The sequence below is a fragment of the Hipposideros armiger genome, unplaced genomic scaffold (assembly GCF_001890085.2).
Source record: "Hipposideros armiger isolate ML-2016 unplaced genomic scaffold, ASM189008v1 scaffold_355, whole genome shotgun sequence".
Lineage (NCBI taxonomy): Eukaryota > Metazoa > Chordata > Mammalia > Chiroptera > Hipposideridae > Hipposideros > Hipposideros armiger.
Genome location: NW_017731705.1, coordinates 185478 through 201972, shown reverse-complemented (window position 1 = coordinate 201972; position 16495 = coordinate 185478). Strand labels below are relative to the sequence as shown.

Genomic DNA, 16495 nt, shown 5'->3' with positions numbered 1-16495 from the left:
AGTTCTAACTATGCCAGAAGTCAAAGCCTCTGGACTTTTATTGTCTAATTACTTAATTAGTGAATATTGAGCCATTGCTTCTAGGAGAAATATAGGACTAGGTTCCTATAAGCCTCTGGTCATATTTTTGTCAACTGATCCAAATATAACCTTGTTTTACATGTGTTTTGTTTAAAGACACCATATTTAGTAAGTATTGCTGACCCATTAACCTTGAACTCACAGCCAGCAGCACTGTAAGTCATTCCAGAACAAAGCTTATCTAATATACACATTTTCTTCGTTAAGGCATATAACAGCTTTTTGCCCTTAGAAACACTAGACAGCACTAAGGTCCTACACTTCCAGGCCCTTCTAAACAGGAAAGTCACCAATATAAAGAAAAAGAGAGAGAGAGCGAGAGAACCATGTGGCACTATATAGACCATGAAAAGGACACTTGTTTACAGTATAAAAGCTGAAACAAGGAGGCGGAGTGTCACCTTGTTTGACCCCTGCTAGTATTGTGCTCATAAGGTGGCTCAAATTTTTCACCTGTCTGCACATGTCTATTAAATGACCATGAAAGTGCCACTAGTATTGACTTTGGGGTTACAGATAAATTTAAGCAAGTAGATAAATTTGCAAATATAGAATCTGCAAATAATGAAGATTGTACTTTTAAAAATTCATTTTCTAAGCTATGATAACATTTATTGATATTTTAGTCCACCAAAAAATCCCAAACAAACAAAAAATAAAAACAACAACAGGAGATACAACTATGTCTCAAAGGGAAAGACTGAATCTAACTGGGAAGAATGGAGGTTTCTTGGTCGGCTGGCTTTTGTTCTTGACCCTGACAAATGAGAAGGTTCTCAGTGAAGAGAAGGGGTTTTATGGACATGGGGACCACACAAAGATGTGGCCTCCCCGGTGAACTAACATGAAACAAATGGTAGGGAGTGAGAGGAAGCTGGGAAGGCATATATAAGCCAGACTATGCAAACGCTTGAATGTTTTGTTTAGGCACTTACATTTTATTCTCTAGGCGATGAGAGGCATTTATTACTTCGGAGCAAATGAATGACCTGGGAGTGATGTGTATTATAATAAAGTAATTTTGGAAGCAATGTGAGGATGAAGAAAGAGTGGCTGGAGGCAAAGAGATTGATTAAAATGTTATTGCAGTAGCACATACAACAGATTTAAAAAGGGGAATAGATGCTAAACAATTTTTAGAGATAGACCAGAGCTGAGCTGGGGAGCAGTGTGAGGTAGAAGAGAGAGAAATAATTCAAAGATGACTGCAAGATTTCTAGTTTAGATGAGTGAGCAAATTGCTATGTTATTTGTTGATACAGGAAACATGATAATAGGATTAGTAATGTAAAACTAAAGTAAAAGATACAGAAAAAGCATGTTACATGAGCCTCAACTGTCCTGAGGTCAAGTAAACAAGGCAAGTGGCAAAGAATGAACTAGAGAGAAGGGCAACGAGAACACAGTCTGTATAATGCAGTAAATCACTGCCATGCTAGTCAATAACCATATGACTGGGATGAAAAAAGAGAAAGGCATGAATGTTTTCCAGATCCATCTAGAGCTTCAGTAGAGGAGGAGTGGGGGCATTTTATTCATTATTATTTTATTGTGTTTTACATTCATCATCCTAAATGCAACCCAAGTGCTTCATGTTGGGCTCAGCTAAAGAAACAGTTGACCTATGATAATTTCAAAGGAAAAGTAGGTTGTTTTGGGTTAAATAAATAAGTAGGTCTCCCATATATTTCCCTCTGAAAGGATTTTCAGGAGTCTTTTCTTTTTTCAGAGGTTAGCATATCATCTTTGGGTCATCTGCAAGGCCATCCTTGAGTTGTCCTTTAGAGATTATGTTGAGTAGGAAGGATAGAATATAGCAAACACATTTCGGAATTACTAAATTAAACTACATTAAATAGATTTTTTTTTTATTGCATGACTTCTCAGAGCCTATAAAAGGCCAATGTAAATTGTAATCCTTCAGAGAAAAAAATGATATTACACATAACCATTCACAAACCTTTGTAATGATGAATAATTTTTTTTAACAAGACCTCATTAAGGTGGCCCAGGACATTTACATCTAAAAAACAGTTCAAAGCTGACATTCCTTTAACTATATACAAATAGTTTGAATACCCTGAATGAAGTCTAAGTGCCCTTATAAACTGTTTTAGCTATGACCAAGAAATGCCATGTCCAGTGCCACCAGCCAGGATGTATTTGCAACAAGACGAACTAGAAGAGGAGGAAGATGAACGAGGCCCCACGCCCCCGGTCCGGGGAGCAGCCTCTTCTCCAGCCGCCGTGTCTTACAGCCATCAGTCCACTGCCACTCTAACCCCCTCGCCACAGGAGGAACTCCAGCCCATGTTGCAGGACTGCCCAGAGGAGATCGGCCACGTGCCGCACCAGCCTGACCGGAGGTACCGTTGTCACGAGGCTTCTTTGCTCAGATTAGATCATTTCTACTCCTAAGTAGCATGCATAGAAGAATGCTATTACATAAATTCATTTTTATCTCACATGAGCCTTTTTTTCCCAGTATCAGCGCACAGTAAGCTCCAATAATTAACATATCCAGGAATATTATTGACCAGAACATTCAATTAATTGACCCTCGTGAACTTGTAACCATAAAATAATGTGCATTAATACTCACCCACTTATGATAATTACGTTTATAAACACTTGGAGATTATGTAGTAAATATATGGTTTGCTAATCTTGTAAACTTTATGGATGGCAGGTGTTTTTGTATTTTTTTTTTTTTATGTATTTGGTCTGTGGAAAATAGATTTTCCCCTGTCTTTTTAAATTAAGTCAGCTGAATGATCTGTTCCCTTATAGCTGTAATGTTGCAGAAGAATGAGTTTGGCATATTCATTTTGTGTTGACTCCAGGTCCCTTTACTCTGATTGACATATTAGGTTGGAGTCCTTTTGCTCAAGTTACTAAATAATGTGTGTGTGTGTGTGTGTGTGTGTGTGTGTGTGTGTGTCTTAAACTTATTTTAACCTGTATTTAGCATTGTCAACCAGTACATTTCTGTTATATACAAATACTTCACTTGTCATTTCTACCACATGAAAGCTATTACTACATCATCTTAGCTCTTTTCTTATTGTTGATGATTTTGTTTGTACTATTTTATTGCACTTAACACATTGTGTATGTGTGTGTGCATGTATGTAAACATATATATAACTTCCTGTATTCCTAATATCATTCAAAACTAAGTACGTTATTTGCCTCAGAAAATCTCCCTTCAATATTCTTGAATGAATAGCAAATTCTGGTTTCTGCTGCATGAATTCTGTCGATTAAAATAGAACTTGCAATGCTTATTAGCTATTCTATCAGTAAGAGGTTATTACCAAATTTGAATCATTTTCTAAAATGAAGGAAGTAGCTAAACCTTCTCTACTAGACAGAGAGGGAAGTTGGGTGGTGATACATTTAAGTTGAATATCATTAACCCATGGAACTTCACGCAAATTGAGAACAAATAAGGCATCTATTTTCCCTGTTAAGGTCACAGACCATCTCCACCTTTCTTATTCAAGGCAAATGAGAGGCTAGTAAGCTCTGTTAGCTCTGAAATACCTTAGGATTCTTCCTTCATTCTCTCGAATTACCTATTTTTCCACCATTCCTTTCTGTGTTACAAGTAGTACCCAATATCTTCTTCTTAACATCTGTTGAGTTCCTTTATGTCATCCTCTCCACCTTGCTCAAAAACAATCAAAAATTGGTTTACCTTGATCTGTCTTAACTTTCTAGCTCCTCCGCTTCATTCAATCCTTGATCTTCTCTATGAACCCTACTATTCTCTAAACTTTCCTTAGCTTCCCCTTCTAGTTATCATGCTCTCTTTCCCTTCTATTCCTTAGGGTTGTTTAACCACTTCTTTCTACCTAATTCCCATTCACACCTCAGCCCACTGCATTCTGGCTTCTACCATTTTGCTTCCATCGGTCTACTGAAAGTAACCTCCTAAAGGTCAATCTAAAGGCTTCTCAGTCTTTAGCAGATGTAAGCTTTCTGCAGCGATGATAATTTTTAGAAGCTGTTGTGAGAATCAAATGAGACAATGTGCGTAAAGTACCTGAAGCAGGGTAAATATTCAACAAATATTAATTCCCTACTGTGCTCACCCTTATGCTATCACTCCATTATTTGGTTCAGCTATTACTTATATTCTGATGGTTTTCAAATTCATTTAGCCATCCCAGCCCTTTGTATTGAGCGCTATGATATTTTCACTTGGACATCTTAGATTACACATGTCCAAAACCAAATTCTTTGTCTTTACACTTGACCTTTCAAATGTGTTCTTTCTCCTCTTTTGTTGGCTATCTTATGTAGAATTATGAATCCTTTTTTACCTGACCAATCTATTAAAAATAAAATAGCCAAAGGAATCGTCAAAGTTATTTTTTAAAAACTTTCTCATTTTGAAATCAGCTTAGTTATCCTACTGTTTAATTTTTTTCTGTTGTCTCCCTACCATTCTCAAATTAAACTATTCACCAAGTCCCTTCAACTCAAACTCCAAAATACCTTGTGATTTTCTTCATTTGCTATTCTTACAGCTTCTAGGGCAGGCCATCAGTCTGTACTGCCATATCCCTAAACTGATCTTCACTTTTCTTCTCTCTCCCTTTTTTGGTCTACTGTCCACATTATAGTTCTTTACATACAAACCTTGTAATGTTATTCCCCATTCAGAGTCAAATTTTACTGTTTAGCCCAGTAATAAAAGCCTTTCACAATTCTTCCCCTTTTACTTCCTCCCTCCCTCCCAATTTCTCCACACTTCACTTTTCTAATTGGTCTGGCTGAAATTCCTTGAATTTGCCTTAAAGTCACCAACATCCAGGTCCGCAGTGCCACTTCCCGGCCCACAGAGGACTGCTCTGGAGCTAGCGGGAGGTAAAGGCTACTTTTTCCTCTGTGGCCATCACCAAAATGCTCAATTTCCTTAGGGTCCTCACTAAGCACATGTGTCTTGCATATGCTATTTCTTTGATTGCCTGGCAAGCACTTCTCATCTTCTTTCTAAGTCCTTTTCAAATGTCCCCGCTCTGTGAAACTTCCTTCTGGTTGCCTGGCAAAATCAACCAATCCTTTTCTTTAGTCTTCACAATGGTCCATTCTCAGCCCTGCTATCGAACTAATTAGTTTTTAGGTTTAATTAGCATTTGCTTATTTGTATGTCTGTTTCCATATTTAAGGTAAAAGCCCTTTGAGGTCAGATCTCATGTTTTACTCATGCTGTTGAGTTCCACAAAGCTTTCTTCAGTAAGTATTTGATTAAAGGAATCTGATACTACAGGAGAATTTTGGAGTCGACCTACCTCTACTGTTTTAGGGGGATGAATACTTGTATGAGCTCAATGTGGACATCTACAACTGGGGAAATGCATTGGGTACCTGCACTTTAAATCTTGTTTGTCTCAATTCAGCCTTTTAAAAAATGTATGTTTTTCAGTCTATAAAGGTACTAAGAATTTTATTTCCAGGATTATTGCTGAAAATAACACTGGGCACTAATAAAAAGTAGATAAAAGTTCATTAAACACAAAGCTGTTGCTGCTCTTTTGTGATGAAGATATAATCAATGTGGTTATATAGAAATTTTTGACACTAAAGATACACAAAATGAAAATATAAAAATACCAGAATCTGTGTAGTCAGAAATAGTCACTGTTAAGACCTCAGTAAAGATCTTTTCAGTTCATCTCTATACATACTTATGTTGCTTTGACATTGTGATATGCCAAAGTTAATTTATAAGCTGTTCTTTTTGCTGAGCAGTCTATTTTTCAATGTCAATAGTTTTTTACTTAGATACACATGTTGAACAAATGTGTACTGTAATTTATTTAAACACTTCCTTAATGTTGGACATTAAATCATGCCTACCTCTTTGACGCTATATACAATGCTATAATTTCCATGTCTAGTTAAGTCCTTGAGTGAAATGTCTTCTCAAAGCCTTCTCCTATTTGAATGGCTGCTCTATTGGTAGATGACCAATATGTTTCTCATCATCCTGCCATTCCCCAATCATTAAAAATAGATAGCTATTTCTCTACAGATTTCATTTTAGAGCATCAGATCTTTATATCCAAGCACTTGCTGCTACAGATTTTTACTGCTTAATATCACTGAGAGTGATACACGTATCTCCAGTCATAAAGGCACTTTCCTACTTCTGATGGCCATTTTCTCTGCCTGCATTTCTGTAATGGTCCATAAGTGGGCTTGTTGCCTTTAGCCTTGCCCCTTCTTCAATCTATTCCTCCTGCTACAGACTGTACAGAGACATTTTCCTAAAATGCAACACTGATCAAGTCTCCAAATTGCTTAAAATTTCTCAATAGCTTTTTATTTCTCTTAGAATAAAGGCAAGATTCCTTCCTGTAGCAATCAAGGTCCTTTGTGATCTCCCCTCTGCGTGCCTTCTCATCCTCATCCAATGCCACTCCCCTCCTCACTGTTCCAGTTGCCTTCACTCTTAAGTTTCTTCCAGTTCCTGGAATGACCAGTGCTCTCACCCACCTTGTTGTCTTTCCGTGTGCCGTCCCATCTTCCTGGAACACCATTATCCCCTCTCTATTTTGGAGCTAACGTTTATGTATCCTTTAGATCCAAGATTAAATGGCAGATACTCTCCACAGAATCTTTCCCTGATGTCCCAACTCTGAAACAGGACCAAATTGTTGTGTGTTCCCACAATACCTTAGACATGCTCTATCATGGAACTTTGCGAACACTGTATTATCATTGTATATTTAATGAATTGTCTGTCTCCTCCACTGGACTATAAGTACCTTCAGGCAAGGAACATATAGATTTAGCTGAATTTCTAACATTGTCTCACTTCTGCTACATTCTAATGGTCAGAATACTCACAGGGCCCACCAGGATTCAGGAATGTAGAACTAAATTCTCTCTTTCGATGGGGGATTGGCAGGTTCTGATCCCAGGAAAGCATTCAGGATGTTTATTGATTAGGGATGTATATAAATAGTGTGATTTATATTAATAAGAAATAGAACTAAGATCATTATAACACTGTAATATTTAATTAGATAAATATTTCAGACTTGCGTTATGGATAGTGCAATTTTGGCATTCTAATGAGCTTCTAGGATATTCTATGTTTGTCTAAATCTAGATAAAGTAGGTGACCAACATAATAGGAAGCTTTCTTATCTCTTTCAGACAATAACTATGAAAATAATGTAATTAAACTTATTTACATAATTGTTTTAAAAAGTGTCTGGTTTTATTGAGTTTCCTGTAGCTGATATTAAAAAAAAAACAACTACTGGGCTGGCCGAGTGGCTCAATTGGTTAAGAGTTGGCTTAAGGGCGTGAGCTCCGAGCAACAGGGCTGCCGGTTCGATTCCCACATGAACCAGTGATGCTGCACCCAAGCTGAGCTGTTACTGAGCTGCCAACAGGTGACAGGATGGCTCAGCTGGTGTTACAACAAGATTGCTTGTTCGAATGGTGGGCTACACCCACCCGCAACTAAGACTGAACTTGGTACCTTGAGTTAAGCTGCCGCCCAGATGGCTCAGTGGATACAGCGTGCACTCTTAACAACAAGGTTGCTGGTTCGACTCCCGCATGGGATGGTAGCTACACCCACCCGGAACTAAGATTGAACACAGCACCTTGAGCTTAGAGAACACGAGCTGCCGCCAGGAAGCCAGATGGCGACTGGCGCCCTGCACAACGAAGACTGAAGAACAACAACTTGGCTGGTACCTTTCCCCAATTCCCCAACACCGTTCCCCTCCACCAATTCCCCAATAAAAATCTTAAAAAAACAACAACAAACTCTTGAAAAGTAAAAGTTATTTTCATGTAGGTAATAGGAAAATTACTGATATTTAATTAATATAGACAAATTGAGCATGCTATAGTTGGAAGGGGGAAAAAAAGCAAAAAGGCAAAGGGAAATAAAATACCTAGTCTATTTATTTACAAACTAGGTTATGGTTAATTATATAAAATATTGAAGCTACACCAGTTTCAGAAAAAATTTTCAAAGGTATGCATACTCCCCCTTTTGTCTTTTGCCTGGTAAAAGATATGTGATGAACTATAATAAACACCTGCTTTCATAAATTAATGGCACCGTTTCCTTCTTTTCTTGAACATATTTATGAAGACATCATTTTCACAGGAACCTAGAGTGTTGTGATTCTTAGTTGTGTACTTGTACATTATTTCAAAAAATATTGAAACCCCTCAGGGAAAAATCTAGAAGGTGGAGGTTCATTTATGGCAAGTCCCACTTGAGTGTAGCATCTTGAAATAGCTTTTTGTTTTCAAATAGAATATATTACATATTTCAAACTGTACGTGTTTATCACACATTTCCTGGGCTTGCCTTATTTACAGATGGTTTGAATGAATTTTTCTGTCTTTCTAAAGCATTTGCACAGGGTGGTAATAGTTAAAAGCCAGCCCTTGTTTAACAGGAAGATGTTTTTACTCTACAGAATGTGAATTAATCCAAATACAACAATGCTGGCATCCTTTCATAGTGAAGTTGGTTGTTCTGCATCCCCTTACTGATGGTCAAAATAGTCCGTTTTGTGCAATAGTCTTACATGTCTCTAAAAAGAGAACTTTTTGTGGTATTTTAGATGTGCACGCTGACAAAGACTGTAAATTGACTTTTAAGATGGTATTTTATTACAATTTAAATTAAACAAAGGTTTTTCTTCTATGTGTTTAACACACTCCATATTGAAACAATTATCTATTTTAATCTCGTAAATAATTTCAGCTTTGGCACATTTTTCATATTTCTTCTAGTGCCACACACAGATGCACTAGAAACCACCCACAAATAAAAATTTATAACACAATATTTAAAAAACTATATGCCTATATATATGTATATATATATATATATATACACATACACACACATGTATATATACATACCTGTGTATATATATATATATATACACACACAAAAGTGTGTGTATATATTACATATATGTGTATGTATGTGTATATACATATGTGCATGAATATATATGTAATAACATCATTCCTAGAAGTAAGGTCATGACCTTGAAAATGAAATACGAGATCAACTTCTAAACTTGATACATACTAGCTGTGTGCACTTTGGTAAGGACCCTAATTTCTCTGAATTTTAATATCCTCATCTGTAAAATAATGAAAGAAATACCTTGAAACGTTGTGAGAATCAAATGAGTTAACATTGTAAAATAGATCTAGTTACAAAGTAGGTACTTAAATAATAAGTTAATTATAGTATTTTAATCATTTACTGTTAAAGCTTTTCCATTTGTGTTAATAATACATGTTTATTGAAGTGTCTCAATTCATTGGGATAAAAAGCACAAATGTTTTTCTTTGGACATCTGCCATTGCACCGTTAAAATTGTACCATATTGAACTTCCCTTTTTCTCTTACAATATGTCCCTTAGTTAAGTCTTGACCTGACCCTGTATTGTTTTTTTTTTCATGCTTTCTTTTAATTTAAGACCCAGTCTTGTTCATTTTAAAACTTTAATTGTGCACTTTCAGGCATCCTTTCAGATTGCACCTGTCTGTGGATATGTTGGTGTGGAGTAAAAAAGAGGCAGGTTCTGCTTTTAACCATTTCCTTCCTCCTCCCTCCTCCAGGCGCATTGCTGTAAGTGCTTAGGCAAGGAAGAGGGAACAGAAAAAAGCAGATTGCATGAGGGTCTAGCCTTCCTTGGTTAGCACTAATGATTATTGTATCTCACCTTGCTCTATGAGTATCATAGGATGATGAGGGGAGAGGGCTGGCACCAAGTTCTCCACTGCTAAAGGACACAGCCCTGGGCAGCATCTCTAGGCATCTGTAGTCCCTGAACAATTGAGCCACAACTTCAGGTGGACTGCCAGTCAGCGGCGTTCATATCTCTCTTAGTTTCCCAAGCCATGAAGGTCACCAGATGACACTAGGTCCTAATCTCATCCACCCTTCAATACTAGTGCCCAGGTTGTCAGGCTTGTGTGAAATCTATCCTCTCTCTTTTCTTCTCAGGAGCACAGAATTTGACGAGGTGGTGTTGTGGCCCTTCCAAATGATGTTACCATTCATGTCATCTATTTAACCTTAGAGAACACTGGGACTGTGGAGCAAGTCACTAAGCAGTCCTCCCACTAGAAGTCACTATATCTGTTTCTGTTTTTCAGGCACTTTTCGTAATTTAAGTGTTAATCTCTTGGCATTCTCCTCCCTTGAGAATAATTTCTTTCTATAAACCTTTCTCTTTTTTTTTTAAAGATTTTATTGGGGAGTTGGGGAAGGGGAACAGACAAGTTGCTGCCCTTTTGTTCTTCAGTCTAGTTGTGGAGGATGTTGCTTCACTGGCCCATGTTGGTATTATCATTGCGCTCTTCCCGGGTGAGGCAGTCGCTTGCTGGCCACTGGATGGCCGCTCACGGCGGCTCTTGGAAGCTCACGCCGGTTGCCAACCACTCACGGTAGCTTATGGCAGCCCACTGCAGCCTATGCCGTCTCCAGCGACTCTCGGCAGCCCAGCTCCAGGTTGAGCTGCTGTTCACCATCTTAGCTGTAGAGGGCAGTGTCAGTGGCCCTCATGTGGTATCCGAACCGGGACCCTGCTGCTCAGAGCTGGCATCCCAAGCCAGCTCCTAACCAGCGTGCCACTTGGTTGGCCCATAAACCTTACTTTTCATTAAAGCCTGTCTTAGTCATCTTACATCAATATGGGTGATGGTGTTGGATGGTAGTAAAAGGATTGCTTTTAACTAAGTTGTTCTCCAGGTCTCTGGCAAGATGGTTGAAACCAGTTATTGGTAACTCTGTGAACTTAAATTGTGGGATACTGCCTTATTTTGTCCTGAGCTTTAAGCATTCTGTTGAAAAATAGATGGAATAATGGCAATAGTGATAGATTTGAAAGTAGCTGATAACCTTTAGTGAAACTTGTAATGCAGAGACATGTTGCTCTTAGCTCTCATAGCTTTTAGTCATATGCTGAATGTATAATTTTTTAATGCTGTGAAATTGTAATAGCTCCATAGTCAAAATGAATGAGTATTTTTTTACCATGGTAGGAGTGGCAGTGAAGGAAAGGGAAAGTAGCATGTCCATATGTTTATGGAACAATCTGTTTGAGGACTCTCTGTCGCCTTTGGTAATAATACGCTGTCAATAATATCCAATACACTTTAGGATAGATACATAGGCCCCAATGTCAAAATAAGTGTTACTTCCCCTTTTTGAGCTGAACATAATCCAAATGATAAGACATAAGAAGACTTATAAGTAGCTGACTATATTTCTATTTAACTTGAATCCAAAGGTAGCCCAGTTGGGTTAAAAGTGCCTCTGGTTTTGAGGTAAATTTCTTATAACTCAAAACAAAACTTAGACATACTTTGATTTCCAGTTTGTTTGTTTGTTTTTCTGAATAAATTAGATATGTGGAAGCAAAGTTTCAATCAGTGCATTGTGAATTTCTTGGTTAATTTATCCTTTTGTGAGCTGAGTCATACGCATTTATTTGTCTTCCTGCAGACGGCAGCCTGTGAGCCCCCCTCCACCTCCACGGCCGATTTCCCCACCACATACCTATGGCTACATTTCAGGACCCCTCGTCTCAGATATGGATACGGATGCACCCGAAGAGGAAGAAGATGAAGCTGACATGGAAGTGGCGAAGATGCAGACAAGAAGGCTTTTGTTACGCGGGCTTGAGCAGACCCCTGCTTCCAGTGTGGGGGACCTGGAGAGCTCTGTCACTGGATCCATGATCAATGGCTGGGGCTCGGCCTCGGAGGAGGACAACATTTCCAGTGGGCGCTCCAGCGTTAGCTCTTCTGACGGCTCTTTCTTCACTGATGCCGACTTTGCCCAGGCGGTTGCTGCAGCAGCAGAGTATGCTGGTCTCAAAGTGGCACGACGTCAAATGCAGGATGCTGCTGGTAAGTCATACGCTTTTCACTGACCTGAAAAAGAAAACACGATGCGTATATGCCAGCCGCTGATTCGCTCCTATCATCATATGTCCTATGTGAAATGCAACTCTTGTTTTTTTTCCCCATAAGGAAACCAAGGTCCAAGAATATGACATAGTTTGTTTATTCCCTTTTTCTTGACAAGGAATTTTTTTAAATCTTTCATTTTATTTGTATTTAATAAATCATATATGATGTGAGAGAAGCTACCTTAAAAATCTTAATTTTTAAGATAACATAACAAGTACATATATGTAATCCCTTGAGGTATACATACTATCAATTATATAAGGTTTGTGTTATATCATCAAAATAAAATGTATCATGGTAGTTCTCTTATCCCATTTAATTCGAAATTCTCTCAGAGAAATAGATTAAAATCAAGTGAGGACACTCAGCCATTGGAGACTGGGCTGTTTCTCTTTCATCCCCATTCTCTTCATGTCCTCTCAATTAGAATATTAATGTAATTGGGAAGATATAAAGATGTTTGTAATATACATATATTTCAAAGCATAAATATGTTCTGTACTTAAAGTAAACATTGTTAATCTAATAATTTGGAGAGCAAGTTAATCTAAATGATCATATATATTTTCTATTTCCCCTTTTCATTGCCAGTAGCCTGTTTTTAATTACCATAAATCCATTCTTATGTTTCAACCCATTTTTGCTTTTTTGCTTATCTCCTACTCCCAACCATGTTTAGAAAGTAAATAGTATGAGAAAGAAAATAATTTAAATTTAAATCACACATTTATCACATGATTTTCATTTCTATAGAATGGAATATATACATTCATATACATGTTATGTGTGTATTTCTGGTAGCCAAGAAATACAAAGAGTAAAATAATACGGCCAGCAAGAAAGATAAATTTCTGAGAAAGAAAAGTCTATCAAAAAAAAATCAATAATTGCTTTTTTGTTGTTTTTCTTAGTATAATAATAACTATCACATTGGTAGTTTTCCATGTTCTCTTCAGATATTGAATCGGTTATTATTTTTTATCACTGTACAATATATTAAAAGAAAATTTAACTCATATAAAAATTATTTCTGCATGTTATTTATCAAGAATGTGTTACAGGAAAAATGTCTGATATCTCTCAACCTATTATTATAGAATGTATATTTATTTCAGCCAGGCCTACATTTTATTATATTCAACCAAATCCACCCCCCCACCACCACAGTAGCTGCTGAATGTACTTGTAATAAAATACGTATGCAAAACTACCTATCTTTCCTAATAAATAAATGACATCTAACTTTATATATAGCTTTTGTTTCTCCTTTTTAAGATTTTTTTAGTCTTCTGTAAAAAAAAAAAGTGAAATTAAGCATCTCAAACTACTGCTTTCAGATTGCATTAGGGTGTGTTTCAGTTCATTAAATCAACAAAACATGGAAATAACATTGAAAATTCATCTGTAAACGACCACATGCCTCAGGGTCTATGAGTAGTAGATGGCCTTATACCATAGAATGAATAATGGGTTCAGTCTCAGCCCTAATTCTCTCTTTTCATGGATATGTAACTTTAATTGTAATAGTGTCCATCATAGCTAAAGAGAGTTTGGTTTAATATTTTATTGTATTGTAATTTAGTATAGCACTTCTAGTTTTAGTTTGCCACATAATTATAATGAACTAAACATGCATTGGCCTCTGCCTATTAAAATGTTCTTTTCAGGAAAGGGTGCTGCTTATCATATGACTTGAAGTTAATATGAATGAATAATCCTATCACATTGCTTCTCACTTGGCCGCATTAATGTCTATTATTTAATATGCTTCAGTTAGCATCTTAAATGTGTTGACTTCAGTGTAAGTGGATTCTCTTGTTTGTAGCCAAAAGACGTGTTGTCTAGGTCTGTTTGAAGTTTCTTTTGGAAGAACAGAAAGTTCTGGATTTCTGTCTCTGAAATTTCTAGAAAACCAAAAGAATGAAGGTCAAGTATAGGACCAGTAGTAGATCTCCATTGTCATTAGGGATTAAATATGTGGTGCCACTGTAAAATGATCTCTGTAAGACACCCAGAGAGCCTTATCTGATTAGAGAATTTAGTTGTCACTGGTACATGTGAATACTGTTCTTCCAAAACCAAATACAGGCATACTTTGTTTTGTGCTTTGCTTTATTTGAGATTTGCAGATGTTGCATTTTTTGTAAACTGAACACAAGGCCCTCCACTGGCAAAAAGATTACGACTCCCATTATTGTGATATTTGCTTTATTGTGGTGGTCTGGAACCAAACCGACAATATCTCTGAGGTATGCCTGTAATCAAAACATATCTCTGCCACCATCGAAAAACAGATCTCTGGAGGTGTCACTTTAAATATCCAGAACCAGCAAATATCTATATTATAATAGAAAAGTGGTGTAAGTAATTTTTGGCATATCTAAATTCTTGAGCTAGCCTGATTTCAGGCCTACCTTAAGAGAAAATACTTGAGACTATATTAAGATATTAGGAATATGCCTTCAAAGAATAACATAAACATGTATTTAATTAAAATAGAAGATGTAATTAGTACCATTCATTCTCCCAACCTGAATTTCTTAGGGACTCTAGCTATTCCTCTTGAGAAAGTGACATTGTCTATATTATGCAAAAATTTAAATAATATTTTTATTTAACAATAACTTTAGTGGAGTTTATTGCAAAAATAGTTGGAATGCTTTTCTTTAATAAATAGCTATCATAAACTTTAACAGGGTAACATATTGTATTAAAAAAAAAAGAGAGAGAGAGAGAGAAAGTCTGAAAAATGCTTCTAGAGTGTTTCTTTCCTCTGGATAGCTCAAGCAGAGTGACAAAAAGCTTATTATTTCCTACAATTGTTTATGTCAACTTTTTTTTTATATCAGGGATGTTTCTAGTTTTCATGTTTATTTTTATTATTACTATTATAACTGAAATTTATTGATGTGTTGGGCTCTGATTTTCCCCCCTTAGGCCGTCGACACTTTCACGCATCCCAGTGCCCTCGACCTACGAGTCCTGTCTCTACAGATAGCAACATGAGCGCTGCTGTAATGCAGAAGACCAGACCAGCCAAGAAGCAAAAACACCCACCAGGACATCTGCGCAGAGAAGCCTACACAGATGGTAAGTCCATTGAAACGACGAAAACACCTATGAATTCGCCGATTCACCCTGGTTCTCCATGACTAGCAAATGTGTCCACTGACAATAGAAATTACATTAAACTTCATTCACAGGAAGCCCCGTATTACTTATAGGATTGATCGACTTCCATATCTCGCCTGGCATCTCTAGTCCTTGCAGTTTTCTAATAAGTTGGTTATTTAAGAAACTAGCCCAATGTATGCTTTTAATATTTTTAAAAGGTTATTTTATAATTTCAAACAAATAGACATTCTTGTAGTGAAAGTAATGGCCTGGAATCAATGTTCATCAGATCCACTGATAAATCTTCCGGTGTCCTCCTTGTTTTTCTCCTGTGGAATTTTGCATGCAAGTAGAAGACAATAAACTCATATGAATATTAATTCTAACATATTAGAATATTAATTCTAATATTAATTCTAATGTAGTGACATTACAAACGCTTGTGGTGTGCACGAAGAGGCAAACCCAGTCTTCTCTCTTCATGCCTCCACATACAGTATCAACTCTCTCTGAAGAGGTAAGGCGTGTATTCTCAAGGGAGCCCAGGAGAATAATGCAAACATTGTGATGTGGTCTAAAGAAAGCCTTTAATGAAAGTGCCTCAGGTGGCCCAGCGTTTATTAAACCGCCACCTTCTCGTTTTAGAAAACAACCCCAAGGGCTTTGTGGGAAATTCATGTGAGATAAATTCTTTCAGACTCACCCATCTTGTCAACTTGGCTAAATTTGCTAAAGGGGCGGGGGAAGAAGGGTGTCACAGGCAGCGTTCCCTACCGCCTGGTCCTCCCCAACCGCAATCTGATTAGGACTTTCATTACCAGTCAGCAATTTTTCAAAAAGGGCATCCTTTGCCATTATCATATGAAAGCCTAATATTATAGATCCTTATCCAGGGTTACAAGCAGGGTTTTCTGAGGCACTTCTCCCTGTGATTCCTGCCACTTGACAGAAAAATTTAATCCAAAGCTCACAGCGTGGTGAGCACAGGTAATTTTGCCATGAGTGGCTGTCCATGCCATTATCTATACTTTATTCGGAGTATTTTCTCTCCCTAGCATCTATCTGATATGAGACTGCATTAAATACTGGCATGACACAGCGCACCTGGGCCCCCTGGCTTCTGCCCAGGACTCTTTTGTCAGTGAAACTGAGCTGTCAGAATATTATCTGATTTTGAAGGGTTATTGCAGTGGCTTTGTGCATGCTTGCCTCTGTAAAAGGACAAATGCTAGGTGTAAATCCCCAAACTCTATCGGCAGTTTTACATTTATGGGACCCCTGTAATGGCATTTTACAAGTTTTATAGCT

At 37.3% G+C, this 16495-nt stretch overlaps 1 protein-coding gene across 10 annotated transcripts in view; it reads left to right on the top strand.

Moving 5' to 3' along the window:
• ROBO1 (roundabout guidance receptor 1) overlaps positions 1–16495 on the top strand; it is a 1209462-nt gene that overhangs the window by 1178775 nt on the left and 14192 nt on the right. For all 10 annotated transcript variants that reach the window (XM_019661598.1, XM_019661595.1, XM_019661596.1 and 7 more), the window contains 3 exons: positions 2199–2447; positions 11604–12010; positions 15011–15163. In XM_019661598.1, the coding sequence (XP_019517143.1) occupies positions 2199–2447; positions 11604–12010; positions 15011–15163 (809 nt within the window). The remainder of the gene's footprint in view (positions 1–2198; positions 2448–11603; positions 12011–15010; positions 15164–16495) is intronic.